We start from the raw sequence: 15,102 nt of genomic DNA on the forward strand, positions 1-15,102 counted from the left end.
TTTATAGTACTTTTCTATGAAAAATGACTCAAACCGATTAGTCGACTACTAAAATAGTCACCGATTATTTTAGTAGTCGATTAGTCATCGATTAGTCGACTAATCGTGGCAGCCCTAATATATATATGAATATATATATATATATATATATACATATATAAATGGTTTCCCAAATGTATGCTGATAATACTGTGATCTGTGATTTTAGTGCATGTAAGATCTCATTTTCCAGAGTATCAATACACAGGTACCACCTTCGCTTTGTCACTCTGTCTTTTGATAAATTTTTTAAATGTAATGCCCTGAATTTAAATTCATTAGTGTGGTACTGAAAATCAAGAAAATCAAATATCAATATTTTCAAGGTATTGGATTGAAGGTGGAAATTCAAGTATTGTGAAATCACTAGTATAGTGAAAAACAGAATAATTTGTGTCCTTATCAAATCAAGACAAGATGTCATAGCATAGTGTATTGATGAATTAATTTTATATTTGCCAGCAATGCTGGTTAATGTATAATTTTTGTCAGTTACACCCTTCAGATTGAGGGTTAGAAATACAACAAACAAATGTGAACAGGGATATGTAGGCAGAAGTGAGTATACAAATGTTGAACAATGTGAACAAGTCTCTGTCCTTTACTGCAGCTGCATGTTGAAAGGTGGATGTTTGCTTGTGTGTGGCAGCCAATGAGGTTAGCCACTGTTTGTTTGTCTCTGCCTTTGTGTCCTGTCTAGTAAATGATCTCTTTTTTTGCAATTCAGTCAACAAATAGAGCGGATTAGTGAACAGTGGGCCCAGTTTGGCACCAGGGCAGGGACTGTGTGACACAGTAACACCGGGGGGCCTGGAACACTGATCACTGAAATGTTCATACCTGTAGAAAATAAAGGAAGCTTTAATCTAAGAGACCAGTTTCCACTTTATGTGTTTTGTTGGTTTTATTTGTTGGAATTAGGGCTGCCCGATTATGGAAAAAATCATAATCATGATTATTTTGGTCAAAATTGAAATCACGATTATGGAAACGATTATGCAGCGCACGTAATTACTTGTATTGTTTACACGACGGCATGTCATTTATGTCTCTACATGGTCGCATGTTTAGAATTCTCCTCTGCTCTCTGTATTGTGCACGGCGGAGTTCGGCCCTGATGCGCACGCACACACGCGCACACACACACACACACACACACACACACAGACCAACCTCTCTTGCTCTCCCTCTGCCATTTTCCGCACACTGTTTTTGAAATCTTTCGCGATCACCTGCCCCTCGCATTATTCGTAGTTCACCTACTTGACTGGCTTGTGGAGTGAATAGAGGAGAGGAGGGGAGGGGGCGGTATTGCGCATGCGCGGCTTCTGTAGAAGACAAAATAACATCTCTAGGCGTCTGTGACCAAAAATCATTTACCCTCGATTTCATTAATTTTGAAATCGTTTCACCTCAAAATCGTAATCGCGACCACCAGCCGATTAATTGCACAGCCTTAGTTGGAATCAGTGTAACATGTCTGCTTTCTCTGTCCCTCTTCTCTGTCTGTCCCTCTGTCCTCTCTGGACTGTAGTCCTGTCTCAGGACTTGAACCTGGCTGATGCCCTGGATGATGACAGTAAACCAAGTAAGTAGAATAAAACAGTGTTTTTTCATCCTTTTCAAGTTGTGATACCACAGAATAATCAGGCAACCCCTGCAAACCGGTGTAAACAGCTGTTTCTACACGCCTCCCCCTACTGATTTTAACTGATTAATGTGAATGATCTCATTGATAAATGAAAATAAATAATGCTTTGTTTTTGATGACCATAGACTGTATAAAAGATGGACAATGAGACTCCACTTACCCCCATTGTACAGAAGTGAAGCTAAAATATCCCGGATACGGCAGCTGAAATCTTGCTCTGGTGTCATCATTCGGAGCCAGAGTCTGTGCAGTAGCGACCTCCGCAGTTTTCTGCCCATACACCTGTCCAACCAATCGCAAGCAGTGCCACTGAATGCGAGCCCACCGATTGGCTCACACAGTTGTCAATCATGTGGTAAAATCCCATTTTAGAGCATTAGATAACTAATTAAAACCAAACTTATCAGAAAACAAATACTTGAACATACAGCAGTGTGATAAAACTACCTTAAATGACAGAAACCATTTTTTGGGAAAAATATATGTGAAGTATACTTTGGCTTTTTAGTTTGGCCCATGTCCCATCCACTAAAGGCGGATTATATTTGTGTCAGCTCTATGCAGAGCCTACGCTGTAGCCTACGCACGGGGCCTACGCCGTTGTGAGCATTTATGCTTGTGCAGTGGTGTGTCTGTGTAACTCTGCAGTTACACATCTAAAACACTAGTCGGCGGTGGGGTTTCTGTGAAGTGCTGTAAAGTTAAATTGATTCAAAACACACATTAAACAGGGCTTAATAGAGACAATTTTAAACACAAGTACACAAATCAGCTTCATGATAACTCGCAGGATTCATAGAAAAAACACTTGTCTTTTGCTGGACACATTTTCCCCACAAATACATTATTATTAGCACAAGCCTATGGAATTATACATTATATGAATTAGCCTAGCAGCTAGTGGAGATTTTCTGCACCTAATGAAGTCAGGAACAACAGAAACATTTAACAAAGCTGCGAGGGTCATAAGGACAGAGGGATGTCGTATGCTGTAAAGCCCTGTGAGGCAAATTGTGATATGTGATATTGGGCTTTATAAATAAGAGGAAAAAAAAAGAAGGTATGGTTACAAAATTTAGCTCCGTTAGAGCTCAGAAGGTTCATTTACAGAACAGTTATGTTATACTAAACACGTTTTCCAAACAAATACAACATGCTAGCCTAGCAACTAGCGGAGATTTCCTTTACTCATATGAAACCAGGATAAATCACACACAAGACTTAAAATGCTATTTTGTGTGGGCTTCATTGTCTTCACAATGTATTGTTTCTTATCTGTGAAATACAAGTAAAAAGAAGTTTAGTTTCCACTGAGGGAAATGGTTTTCAGTTTACAAATGTTTTTTTTCTTTTAATCCACAACCATCTCGCGACCCAGTGCTGGTTTGAGAACAACTGTAATAGAACACCATACCATGTGTGGTATTTGCATGTTCTCCATATCCTCTGTGTTTTCCTGCTCAGTCTATGACCTAGCATTTCATATCGTAGATCTGTATCACCAAATGATTAGAAAATTTCATTATTATGAGATCTATCTCTCGTAATCGGATTTTTTAAAATCTTGTGCACATAAATTAATTATCTTGTGGGAACAAGTTAATATCTTGTGCACACAAACAAAAAAAAAAAAAACTGAAATCATTATGCATCTTAAACTACTTCAAGTTCACACAGCCACCATACAATAGAGAAAAGTCCCGTAAAGTGACTTTTTTTTCTATCTGGTGTGCACAAGATAAATAATATAATATTTTTGTACTTTAGGGGTTCCATTGGTTTCCATTCATTTTGTACAACAAAAAGTCAGCAACGAAAACTCTTGAAATTTGCTTGAGTTGTTTAATCCATGACAGTATGAGGTCTACATGCATTTGCCTCAGTGCTACTTTATCATTATGAGATAATATCATACGGAAATGAATGGAAGCTAATGGCTGCCTTTGACAGTAAGAAAAATCCAGCACATCCTAAAATCAAAAAACATGTAGCATGCATTCAAAAGAGCAAAATGTTACGTGTTTACAATATCCAATGTTCACTTATGAATGGCACCAGGTAAAATAATTACTTTTAAATTATGTAAATAATAATTATAATAATTCATCATCTTTCACTTTCACAACAGCGACTCCTTCCCCAAAGCCACCAAAACCAGCAGCACCAGGCGGGGGAACAGGAGGAGGTAAGAACCACAGAACGCTTACAGTTATACAGTGATCATTTAATTCTATAATTATTGTATATTATGATGTAATACAACACCATCTTAACCAGCAACAGCGACAGGACCATTTTTAAGCGGGAACCAATGGGAATCAATGTAGACCTAAATGTTTTATTTAATTTGAGGAATACTGGAGCAGGAACATCACATATCTTATTGCAATTTCTGATTTCTTACACTTTGTGTTTATAACTCAAACTATGGCTGGTTTTAGACAAGCCTTATCCACCTGTGTGAAAAATTTTACAGTGTACTTATCATACCTGAAGTCAGTGGATCTACATATTAGTGCTGTCAATGTTCTGTGCAGACTTTAATCTAGAGGATTTACTCAATACCGATGGCACCACCACCACTACCACCAAAGTCCCACCCAAGGTTGTGCCCAAAGTCCCCGCAGGTACCAAGGCCCCAGTCAAGCCCAATCCCAAGCCAGGTGAGAGAATGCACCTTCCTCTGTGTTTATAGGCAGCCTTCCTGCTGAGGTCTGCACCCCAACTACAGAGAGCACCAGTTCTTTATTAGAGGCTTTGCATTTATTTCATTATTTAATTTGTTCTGATTTATATTTTAGAAATCAGTTTTCTGATCTGCCTCTGTTTTAATTTGTTGTTTATCCAAATCCAACACCAATTCCATGCCTACTTGCAGTTTTTATCCTCCTCCTATATATAATGAGTGTCCTCACTTACCAATTCATTTCACTCAGTTCCACTTTGCCATGTTCTTGATTAGGTGTTAAGATACTGTCAGCGAAATGGGCTTAAAGGGATAGTGCATTATAGTGAATTTTCATTTTTGGGTGCACTATCCCTTTAACAAATGCTTAAAGCCTTCCAGTGGTTTAAAGGAAATAATTCCTCCATTTCCTGGTTAGGGGTGGAAATTACCAGACAATCCACGATGCGATATTATCTCGATACTTAAGTCACAATACAATATTACTGTGATTTTAAAGGTGTTACAATAAGCTGAGTATTGCGATAAAATATGTTGTGGTATATTGTGATTTAGTACCTTTTTTTAACTGCACATTATGTCCCCAAAGGAAAACTTTGCTGACATCTGTTTCAATTAAAAAGTTAAAGTTTTCAGTTTGCTCATCTCACTTCATTTTTATTCCATCAAAATCTATCTAGTGGACTGAAGGTTACATTGTTCAGTAGGCTACCAAACGTTTGATTTGTATATGTAATAGTTATAATTTATATAATAAAAAAATGATATTTGGCATCGGTGCGACGATACAATATTGCCACATAAAAATATCGCAATACTGTGCTATATTGATTTTTCCCCTCATCCCTATTCCGGGTAGGCTTTTATTTTTGAAATATTTACAGGAAGTGCTGAGTTTCTCTGGCAGTAGCTCAACACTGACTGAAAAAAGGACAAAGCAGAAGCAGTGGAAATGTACTATATAGAACAATGAAATTAATACATAAATGCAACATATAATATTTTGTTTATGTGACAGCTCTATTAAAGAGGACTTATTATGCTCATTTTCAGGTTCATTCTTGTGTCAGCAAAGCCAACAGGCAATAAAATCAAGGGAAAAACATTAAATTTCACCACCTCTAAATGCATAGTGCTTTGAAATTTGGCACTAAAGCTCATTGAGTCACTAAAGCCCCAGACTAAAAGAAGGGGCCTCTCGTATTTCACATATTTTTGTGTTTATTATTCAAAAACTAATTGGTGTCAGGCTGTCGAATGCAAAATTAACCAAAACTGAGATCCATATCAGCAACCACATTTACATGATTCCCTGACGTTAGCATGTAGCTACATGTAGTGGTGTATATAAAAACACTTGCAGTAGTGTGCCTGGAGCAGATGACCACACAAAGAAATCTTTCATAAGCTGACACCAGCTTGTCTTGAAAGTAGAAAAAAACGTTGGAAACAGAGTATTCAGAACGGTCCAAGGCCTGAGGTTTTTGCTGATAGCAGTATACACTGTGATATACATTTTTATATGTATGACAGAAAATAAGGAAACGCATAATAAGTCCCCTTTAAGTTCCAGAAGCCTGTTGCAGCAGCTGTTTGTAAGTTCAAACATACCTATGTTTGAATATTATCAAATGACCGTTGAATTATTAATGAGGTACCACAGGAACACCTTATCATACATTAGCTAGTTCACACGAGACAGCATACATTACTTTATCCTTTTGAATAGCAAGTCTTGTTGGTCTTGTATTTTCAGTGGTTATTACCCTCTCAGTTTATTTGTCCTAATGTTTTGTTAAACTCCTGCGTTTGCCTTTATTTTGCAAAACCATTGACAACTGACCTTTTGACCTCTACAGCTGCCGATGACTTTGACCTGGCTGATGCCTTGGACCCCAACAATGACATTGGTGGCAAGGATAAGAACAAGGGGCAGGGAGGTGGGTGGGAGCTCTCCCGCAAGATTAGTATTTGTAGCTGTTAGTTTGGTAACACTCCAAAAAAGCATCACTTTGAAAAAATTTCATGTGGAATTAAAGCCACTATGTAGAATATGATCATATTAAATACATCTTAGAATCTGTTGTAGTCAGCAGCTTATACCCCTACCAGAAACCTGTGACATCAGAATAGTTAATTGATTGGATGCTCTAATGACATACAAGTTCTACACATAGCGGCTTTAATAGATAGTAAAGCCTTGTTTCCACCAAACCGTTTGGGTCAGTTCAGTTCATTAGACATTTAACAGTTATTTTTGCATTTCCACCTTCAGAAGCTGTTGTGGTACCTATACAACTGTTCCATTTCATCATGTTTTTTCGTAACTCCTCTGTTTAGGTAACTAGCAACCTGATCCAATACTTAAAGGTGGAGCTAAATCACTCAGTATGTTTACATGACATTAGGTAAAATCAGTTTTATGTTAGTCCAACTAAAAGCAGACTTTTAAAATACATGTAAACATGTACGTCCATCTGAAATAGTACTAAATAGAATTTCTCAAAGTTGGACGAACAAACTCAGAAAATACAACTGGGAGTCTAATTACTCCTGCATGTATACAGTCAATCAAAACCAAACTGGCCTAAAAAGTTTCCACCATGGGCTTTGACCCGGAAGTCAAACAGCAATAAATGTGTAGCCAAAGAAGAAGCTGGTATCAACACGACAAAATCTACATCCAGAGCCATGCATTTTTGGACAGAGGAGGAGACACAGTTCATGCTGAGTCAGCAGAAAGAGTTAAATATTTTGAAGTACATGGATGGGAGGAAAACAAGGATTGGCACCCTGTTCAAAAAAAGTAGTGAAAACAGCTAGACAACGCTTGATTGTTTGGTCTGTGACATAATAGGTCAACGGAAAAAAGGTCCAATTCTAACAAACTGAAAGGGCCATCTATCGTAGCGGAGTTGGACATACTTTGGTCAATAAATCGATTCCCCTACCGTGCTTGTATACTAGGACAAGGACAGTAGTCCAATTAATTGGCCTAGTTGACCTACAACCATTGCTACAACCGTAGCTTGACTTAACTGTGCATGTAAACGTACTGACTGGTTGGTCAAGTGAGAATCGTCATTCTTGCTTGACTCTCTTCTTTTTTCTGACAGTATTTTTCCTTGCTGCCTACATCCTTTTCTAAAACAAAGCTTGTCTCCTCCTTGTAATAAATAACCACATACCAGGAAGAAAGAACACAAAACATTGGACGTTATCCATTGTGTCCGTGAGTCATATTTCCTGTGTTGTGTTAGATATAATGTGACACTACTTACTCGCAGTTCACATCCAGTAACAACCCTGCCTCCATTTAAGAGAAGTGTCTGCAGTGGAAATGCAAAACAGATCTAGGGTTCAGGTACATGTCCGTACAGGTTATGTACAGGTTCTAAGGGTACTCTACTGGAAGTCTTTGGTGGAAACTCGGTTTATGTCATTATCTGTGGTTTATCAGCGATGTACAGTATATTTAAGGCAGGGCAATTTTAAATTTATTTGTTTGGCACTGGTGCCACCTGACTTTTGATACCAGATTATGAAGAACCCTCGCCCTTAATTAATATACTGTAGCTTAAACCTGTCCACTCATCTGCACTCGGTATTACTTTCTTTTGTTTAGGACTTTTAATGTGCCACCTGTGTCTCCATACAAATTCTTCACCACCCTGCTTGAGTCCTTCTAAAATTTTGCAAAGTTATTTCGTGTTGAGAAAACATTTAATTTTTCATTTTGGCTCGACAACATTTCTCATTTTTCAGGATTCTTGTAAATGCCATTAGGAGCATTGGGAGGAAGCAAATGAAGATGATTTTTTTCACAGACTATCTGCCTCATGTACTACTGTGAGGATATAGCCACAGTTTCAGCAAGTGATTTGTATAAAAGTTAACAACTTTAAGCAGCAAATGTAAAACATTTGTGATAAGTCATAAAGCTCAATAGGGCAATAATGTTATTACAGTACTTGAGATAAACTTACTTTAAAGTGTACTCAGCTCTGCCTGTCTGCTGCTGTCAGTATACTGCTAAATTACAACAAACTGCTCGTTGAATTAAAACAAACGAATGAAAAAAATTCAAAAACATTCTTTAGTTAAACAAATTTAATATGGAACTGAACACAAAACACACCAATAAGAGAAAGAATGATAGTTACACTCTAAAGTGCAGTTTCCTACTGATATTCACTTTCAACTAACTCAAAAAAAAAAAAATCCCGAGTGCAATATCGCAAATTTTCCCCATGTGTTTATCACACAGGTTGACATTGCAATGGCAGTAAAAAAACAATATATTGTGCAGCACCACTCAGTTGTTCTGGCATTCCTTTAAAACTTCCAAGACCACAGCACATCTATCTATCTATCTATCTATCTATCTATCTATCTATCTATCTATCTATCTATTAAGCCTTCTTCCACTCTTCCACCCAATTCCCTTTCTGACTGCTTATTGGATATGAAGTCTTGGCTCTCCTACAACTTCCTCAAACTTAAAAGTGATAAAATCATGGGTTTTAGAGTCTTCCTGCCACCTTTGGAACTCTGTCCCTCACGATATTTGCAATATTGAATCCCTTTCCATTTTCAAATCCCATCTGAAAACACTGCAATAGAGTAATCTATAATTATGATATTTGTCTAGTTATTTTATGAACTTATTTTTGTATATGACTGAATTGTTTGACTTTATGATCTATAGATATATTCCTGCTTGTTTTTTAAAAACGTATTTGCTTTGAAAGGCACCGTAAATAAAATGCATTACTATTATTACTTGTTATTATTGTTATTATTATTATTAATAAATAAAACTGAACATCCAGTTTCTTGGACGATCTTTTATAGCACAACCAAACACTGAACAAGACTTTTTCAGACAAGCCAACATTAATAATAACATGAACAGAAACACACTGAAATAGTAACAGCTACAGCTCCGCCATATATGGATAAAAGGATGGAGCTGTGGAGGGCAGAGGGAAGGATCTGACACATAGACTGTGGTGACGCCTCATAGACAGCCTGTCACTCAAAGTGGCCCAAACCTTATTATGTGTAACTCAAAGCCTTATAAAAGTTAGAAAGGTGAGTTCAAAATTCAACCCCGCACAGTTGTCATGAATGGGGAAAGTAGCCACAGAGACCAAGACCTTTTTTTTGTACCAGGCTGTAAACATGTTTATTTCTGCTATACAGTTTGGCATTTTAACATGGGGCTCTATGGGGATTGACGGGCTCCTGGAGTCAGCCTGAAATGGCCATTAAAGCAACCGCAGTTTTTGGCACTCTTGCCTTGGCATAATTTTGCAGCCCTGGAGATTGCTGATTGCGATTTCCTTGGAGTTGTCAGGCAGATCCAGCCCTTGCTCCTCCGCAGCTCCACCACCGTCTTGTCCAAATATGGTCACTTCTGGCTCCAGAAGTCCCAAATGGCGATGGCCAAAATGCTAAACTCGGGGCACAAAACAGGAGTCAACAAACCAATGGCAGATTATCCAGTCTAAGGGAACGGCACCAGCTTCAGCATTACATAAACCAAGGAACTTAACAACCCCATGAATGACAAATGCAGCTCTGAACAAATTCATAACTTTGGGTTTCCTGTACCTCTAAGCAGCTGTCTTTAAGTTTATCATGAACCGATTCCATTTTTCTTCCTCAGTGTGGTGATCATCTGTCTCCTCTTTCAGGTGGATTTAGTAATGATGATCTGTTTGGTGTTGCTAAAGATGATAACTACAAACCTGACAAAGGCAAAGGTAATATCTACACATTTATAGAGAATCCATGTGTAACTTGGTAGCTAAATTAACCCTGCTATTATTTTGCGTTTTCGCAGGTGACCGTCCAAGTGGTGGTGATCAAAATTACCATGATGATACCAATGGTGGGTCCTTTCAGTCTCTAGTGTTTCTTCATAAATACATACATATCTGCCACTGGACTTAACTCTATATCTGTGCATGTGTTTGCAGAGCCGGCTGCAGAAGTGGGCACCATTGCCGGGATTGCTAGTGCAGTTGCTATGGCGCTGGTGGGTGCAATCAGCAGCTACATCTCCTACCAGAAGAAGAAGCTGTGCTTCGGTATACAACGTAAGGCCTCAGTCCCTCAGAACATTAACCTCACTGATGTGCCAATACTGCTACTAGCACAGCTTAAACCATACTGTGTGGAAGCCTTTATGTAGGTGTAAGTAGCAGCTGTTTAAGCTCTGATCAACCCATTTCACACGACCTGCTCAGCAGCAGATAGACACATTTAGAGAGTAGTTGGTAAACACAGTGGAGCATTTAGTGGAGATTTAAACATCAGTAAATAAAGAGATAACTTCCTGTTTGTAGTTGATTGCTCTTGACTGGGCAGCGACTTAGATGTTTCCGACCAACCACTTTACACATTACTTAAGTCTTTACTAAGTTTTAATGGTGTAACCTGATTGAATAAATCACTAGTTTGGAACCTTAGACTGTATAAAATAATGGACGTAGCCACAGAGATGTCAACCAATGTTTTGTTGACTCAAGTTTGGCATTTTGGCTATCGCCATCTTGTTGTTGTTGTTGTTTTTTTTTGGCACTAGAAGTGACCATATTTGGATGAGAGGGTGGGGATGCTAGCTTAGTTAGCACAATGCATTTACAGAGCTGTGATAATGCTAATTCCAGGGTTTGAAATTAGCACCAGTCACTAGCCAAATGCAGGTAAAACATGCAAGCTGCTCCTAGATTTGCCTCACTCACCAGCTGAAAAAACAATGGTAATCTATTCAGTGGTTGGCAGATTTTGGAATCCAACAGCCACAGTGGCAGGTGAACAGAAAAGTAAATTCCCAACCCTGGCTAATGCTAATTTTTGCTAGCAAAAACAGGTTTAAAACCAGTAAAACAAAATGTACTTAACAGGCTTGGGTGGTATGTGTTTTTTCATACCTTAATACCTTCCTAGAATTCTTACTGGGGTATTTGGTTGGTACTTGTGTGTGGCACTGCAGCAACTTCGGGGCTGAAAAATAAAGTCAACGTGGAAGTGCCAAAAAATGCATTTCTTTGAATGGCCACTTGAGGCTGGCTTCAAGAGCGAGTCAGTCCCCATAGACCTCCATGGTAAAATGCCCAACTTGACAGCAGAAATAAACATGTTTACAGCCTGGTACAAAAAATGTTTTTGGTCTTGAAAGCTAATTTCCCCCATCATTACAACTGTACAGTGGGTGAAGTTTTATATAACTCATCTGTTTGTATTTTATTAAGGCTTAAAGTAATGCACAATTAAGAGTTGGTCACTTTGATTGACAGGTGGTGCTGTTTTTTGACAAATCACAACCATGGTGACATCACTGGTTAGGTAGCATAACCATGGCGTACCCCCCAATTCACAGACTATAGGCGTAGCAGTAGCTGTTGTTATTTCAGTCTGTTTTCAGTTCACGAGACTTAATTGTAACATTTGGTTGCCTTAAAAAGAATTGTTAGTTTTTCTGGTAAGTAAGTTTTGTTTTAATGGTTTCATGATAGTTTCTTGCTAGTGAAAAATAGCATTAGCATTAGCCCAGTTTAACTGTAGCTGTGAATTAATCATCCAAACCAAGCTAGCAGCTAGCATTACGGCTATCTCCACCAATTGATAATTTGGTCACTTACGGAACCAAAAACTCAAGATGGTGATGACCAAAATGCCAAACTTGGGGCCTCAAAACAGGAGTCCACAAAGCAATCAGTGATGTCAGAGTGGTTACGTCCATTTTTGGGGAGTTTTTTCTTATCCGCTGCGAGGGTCCAAAGGACAGAGGGATGTCGTATGCTGTAAAGCCCTGTGAGGCAAATTGTGATTTGTGATATTGGGCTTTATAAATAAAATTGATTGATTGAAAATTGATTATTTTATACAGTATTGGTGCAACACAATCTTAGAGATAACATCACCTCATTGGCTGTGGTAGTAAAAGCATTTTTGGTAGCAGTAGATAGTGTTGCAGTTAGTAGCAGTTGTGGCAGTAGCAGTGTTAACAGCAGCTGGTAATGCTCACTACATGTGTTGTGTTGTGACAGAGAGCCTGAATGCTGACATGGTGAAGGCTGAGAACCCCGAGGCTGTGGTGGCTACAGAACCACAAGGTAAACACATCTCTTCTGCACTTTACTCACATCTACTGGACACTCTCCTCTAGCCTCATTTATAACTGTACAAACCCAAATTTACAACAACATATCTTTCTGGAAAATGCAGCGAAAGTTTTCTTTTAAATGGTGGAGCTATCATCACTTGACAACACTTATCTGAAAGGAGAAACTCATCAGAGGGCTGTCCTGTGTTCTCCGTTTAGAAAAAATAAAACAGAAAACAAAAGGGAGAAGTGTATATTTAATGTATTTGTTTGCATGATGGTGCCCCATAGTTTTGCATTAATTCAAAGAAATTATCCAGTCAAAACTTGCATTAAGTAGTGTTGAAGAGTGAGTTTAATGAAATATGCAGGCATACTGATTAACTTAAAGACACAGAGCAGGAGAGCTGACCCCAAGCAAATGAAATGTAAGCACTTTTATACAGTAAACCAAAGCAGTGATCAGACAGTGAGTATACAATAATGATCAAATGGTAAGGAAAGGCAATGATCAGATAGAATGCAATTACATTTGCATACACACCTGAAGGGGACCCACATTTGACAGGATTAAAATGATAAAATTAGCAGAGTGAGGCAGGAGGCAGGAAGGACACACCTTTGGCATGAGATGAGATCAAGGACCAGACCACATGAGGAGTGCCAGAAGTTGCTCCCAAATGTCACTTGATTGGCAGGTCTGCACTGCCCTAATGTGTATGTTCTTCATCAGCGGTAATGGCAGCGTTTTATTCTAGGCAGACGGTCAAAGTGAGCCAGACAGCAGCTGATACACAACACAAGAGCCACAGACTCTGACCAACGACCCACATTACCTTTCCTGCTGAAGACTCCTTCTTATCTAACTCACACACTACAGCATAACTTGCTTATTGAGTCACCAAACAAACGTTCTGCACTGCTAATGTCAGTTTGTAAGCTAGATAGCTAACTAGCTGCTCAGCTGTAGCACATTAAACAGCCTGTAAATGTACCTGCAAATGTCATTTAAGGCCAGTTCTCCTTTATACCACTAATAACACATTGTCTGCTCATGAAATGTAGCTACAGAGCAAGTTTATTTACTTTGTCCCTTGATCACCTCTGTATAACACTGGCACTCTGGCAGGCTGCCAGCTGCAGTCAGTCTGGTATTTTCCAAAGACCCATTTTCTATCTTTTAATGATAAGAAACCATTAACAATACTTTTTTTTTTAAGATATTTTTTGGGGCATTTCGGCCTTTAATTGATAGGACACAGACAAGCGTGAAAGGGGGGGAGAGAGAGGGAGTGACATGCAGCAAAGGGCCCCAGGCTGGAGTCGAACCCAGGCCGCTGCGGCAACAGCCTTGTATATGGGGTGCCTGCTCTACCACTAAGCCACCGACACCCCAACAATAAATTTTTAAATAAAACTCTGACATTATGTTGAAAGACTAAATGTGATTTTAGTTGGACTTGAACTAGAGCTGAATATCACATTCAAAAATGGCACCCCATTTATTGTTTTTTATGCCTCTGCACCAGTGACAGCCGTGGCCGGAGGGATTTTTGGGTTGTCAGTCCACCTGTCTGTCCATCCTTCTGTCTCATTCTCATGAACATGATATCTAAAGAACACATTTAGGGAAATTCCTCATATTTGGCACAATTGTCCACGTGGACTCACTGATGAACTGAAGAGAATCTTGTGGTCAAAGGTCACTGCAACCTAGCATTCATCTCATTCTCTTGTATCTCAAGAAGGCCTTGAGGGAATTACCTCTAATTTGGCACAAATGTCCTCTTGGACTTAAAAATTAACCGATCAGGATTTGATGGTGAAGGTCAAGGTCGCTGTGACCCCACATAACATCTTTTGGGTCATAATTCAAGAATTCATATGCTTATGATGACAACATTTCACACAAATGTCTGATCAGATAAAATAATGAGGTGATGACATTTTATATCCAAAAGGTCAAAGGTTAACTTCACTATGACATCATAATGTTCTGCATAAAACACTTTTCTGGCCATTACTTATTATTATAACTCAGGAAGACAAGGGGAGACATTTGGTCAGATACTGACACTAATCATGAAACTGTGCTGATTGTATAGATCTTCTGTGGAAAGATGTGTGTGAAGCATCTATGTTTTAGCATCTTTGCAGCAACATCCATATTTGAAGCTTTATCAGCTGTCATGGCTACATGTGAGTCTGGACAGACATGGATGTAAACTGTAACTGCAACTTGACTGGTTCATGGAGGCATACAATGGCAGCAATTGTAGTTTGTCTTGCTGATTGTGTTGCCTTTGTTGTCATATCGGCTCCTACTGTCTTATGTCTGTATTTCTGAATCTGTCACTTAATTGATTTTAGAACATTTTGTCAAAGGACTGCAGTTTCTTGTCATTGGAAATAGCTGATAAATTTGATCTGTGTATAAAGCACTGATGTTTACTTTTCTGTTTTTGCCTCTGCAGTCCAACAGACTCTTCTGGAGCCACCCAATGCTGAACCTCCCTCTGCAGAGAATACTGTGTAACACACACACTCAGACATGCGCTCTTTCCCAACCCCCCCCCCCCCCCCCCCCCCCCCCCCCTACCCCACCCCCCC

General features: G+C 38.9%; 1 protein-coding gene across 3 annotated transcripts in view; it reads left to right on the top strand.

Moving 5' to 3' along the window:
- cd99l2 (CD99 molecule-like 2) overlaps positions 1-15,102 on the top strand; it is a 22,325-nt gene extending 7,223 nt beyond the window's left edge. The window contains exons 2-10 of one of the 3 annotated variants that reach the window (XM_050067953.1): positions 1,574-1,627; positions 3,819-3,875; positions 4,228-4,353; positions 6,236-6,316; positions 10,076-10,144; positions 10,225-10,272; positions 10,361-10,480; positions 12,437-12,502; positions 14,967-15,102. In XM_050067953.1, coding sequence (XP_049923910.1) covers positions 1,574-1,627; positions 3,819-3,875; positions 4,228-4,353; positions 6,236-6,316; positions 10,076-10,144; positions 10,225-10,272; positions 10,361-10,480; positions 12,437-12,502; positions 14,967-15,028 — 683 coding nt within the window. In that variant the 3' untranslated portion in view covers positions 15,029-15,102. Of the gene's footprint in view, positions 1-1,515; positions 1,628-3,818; positions 3,876-4,227; positions 4,354-6,235; positions 6,317-10,075; positions 10,145-10,224; positions 10,273-10,360; positions 10,481-12,436; positions 12,503-14,966 lie in introns of those variants that run through there. The other 2 variants (XM_050067954.1, XM_050067955.1) reach the window with 2 other exon arrangements.

This window comes from Epinephelus moara, chromosome 17 (assembly GCF_006386435.1).
Source record: "Epinephelus moara isolate mb chromosome 17, YSFRI_EMoa_1.0, whole genome shotgun sequence".
NCBI classification, from domain to species: domain Eukaryota; kingdom Metazoa; phylum Chordata; class Actinopteri; order Perciformes; family Serranidae; genus Epinephelus; species Epinephelus moara.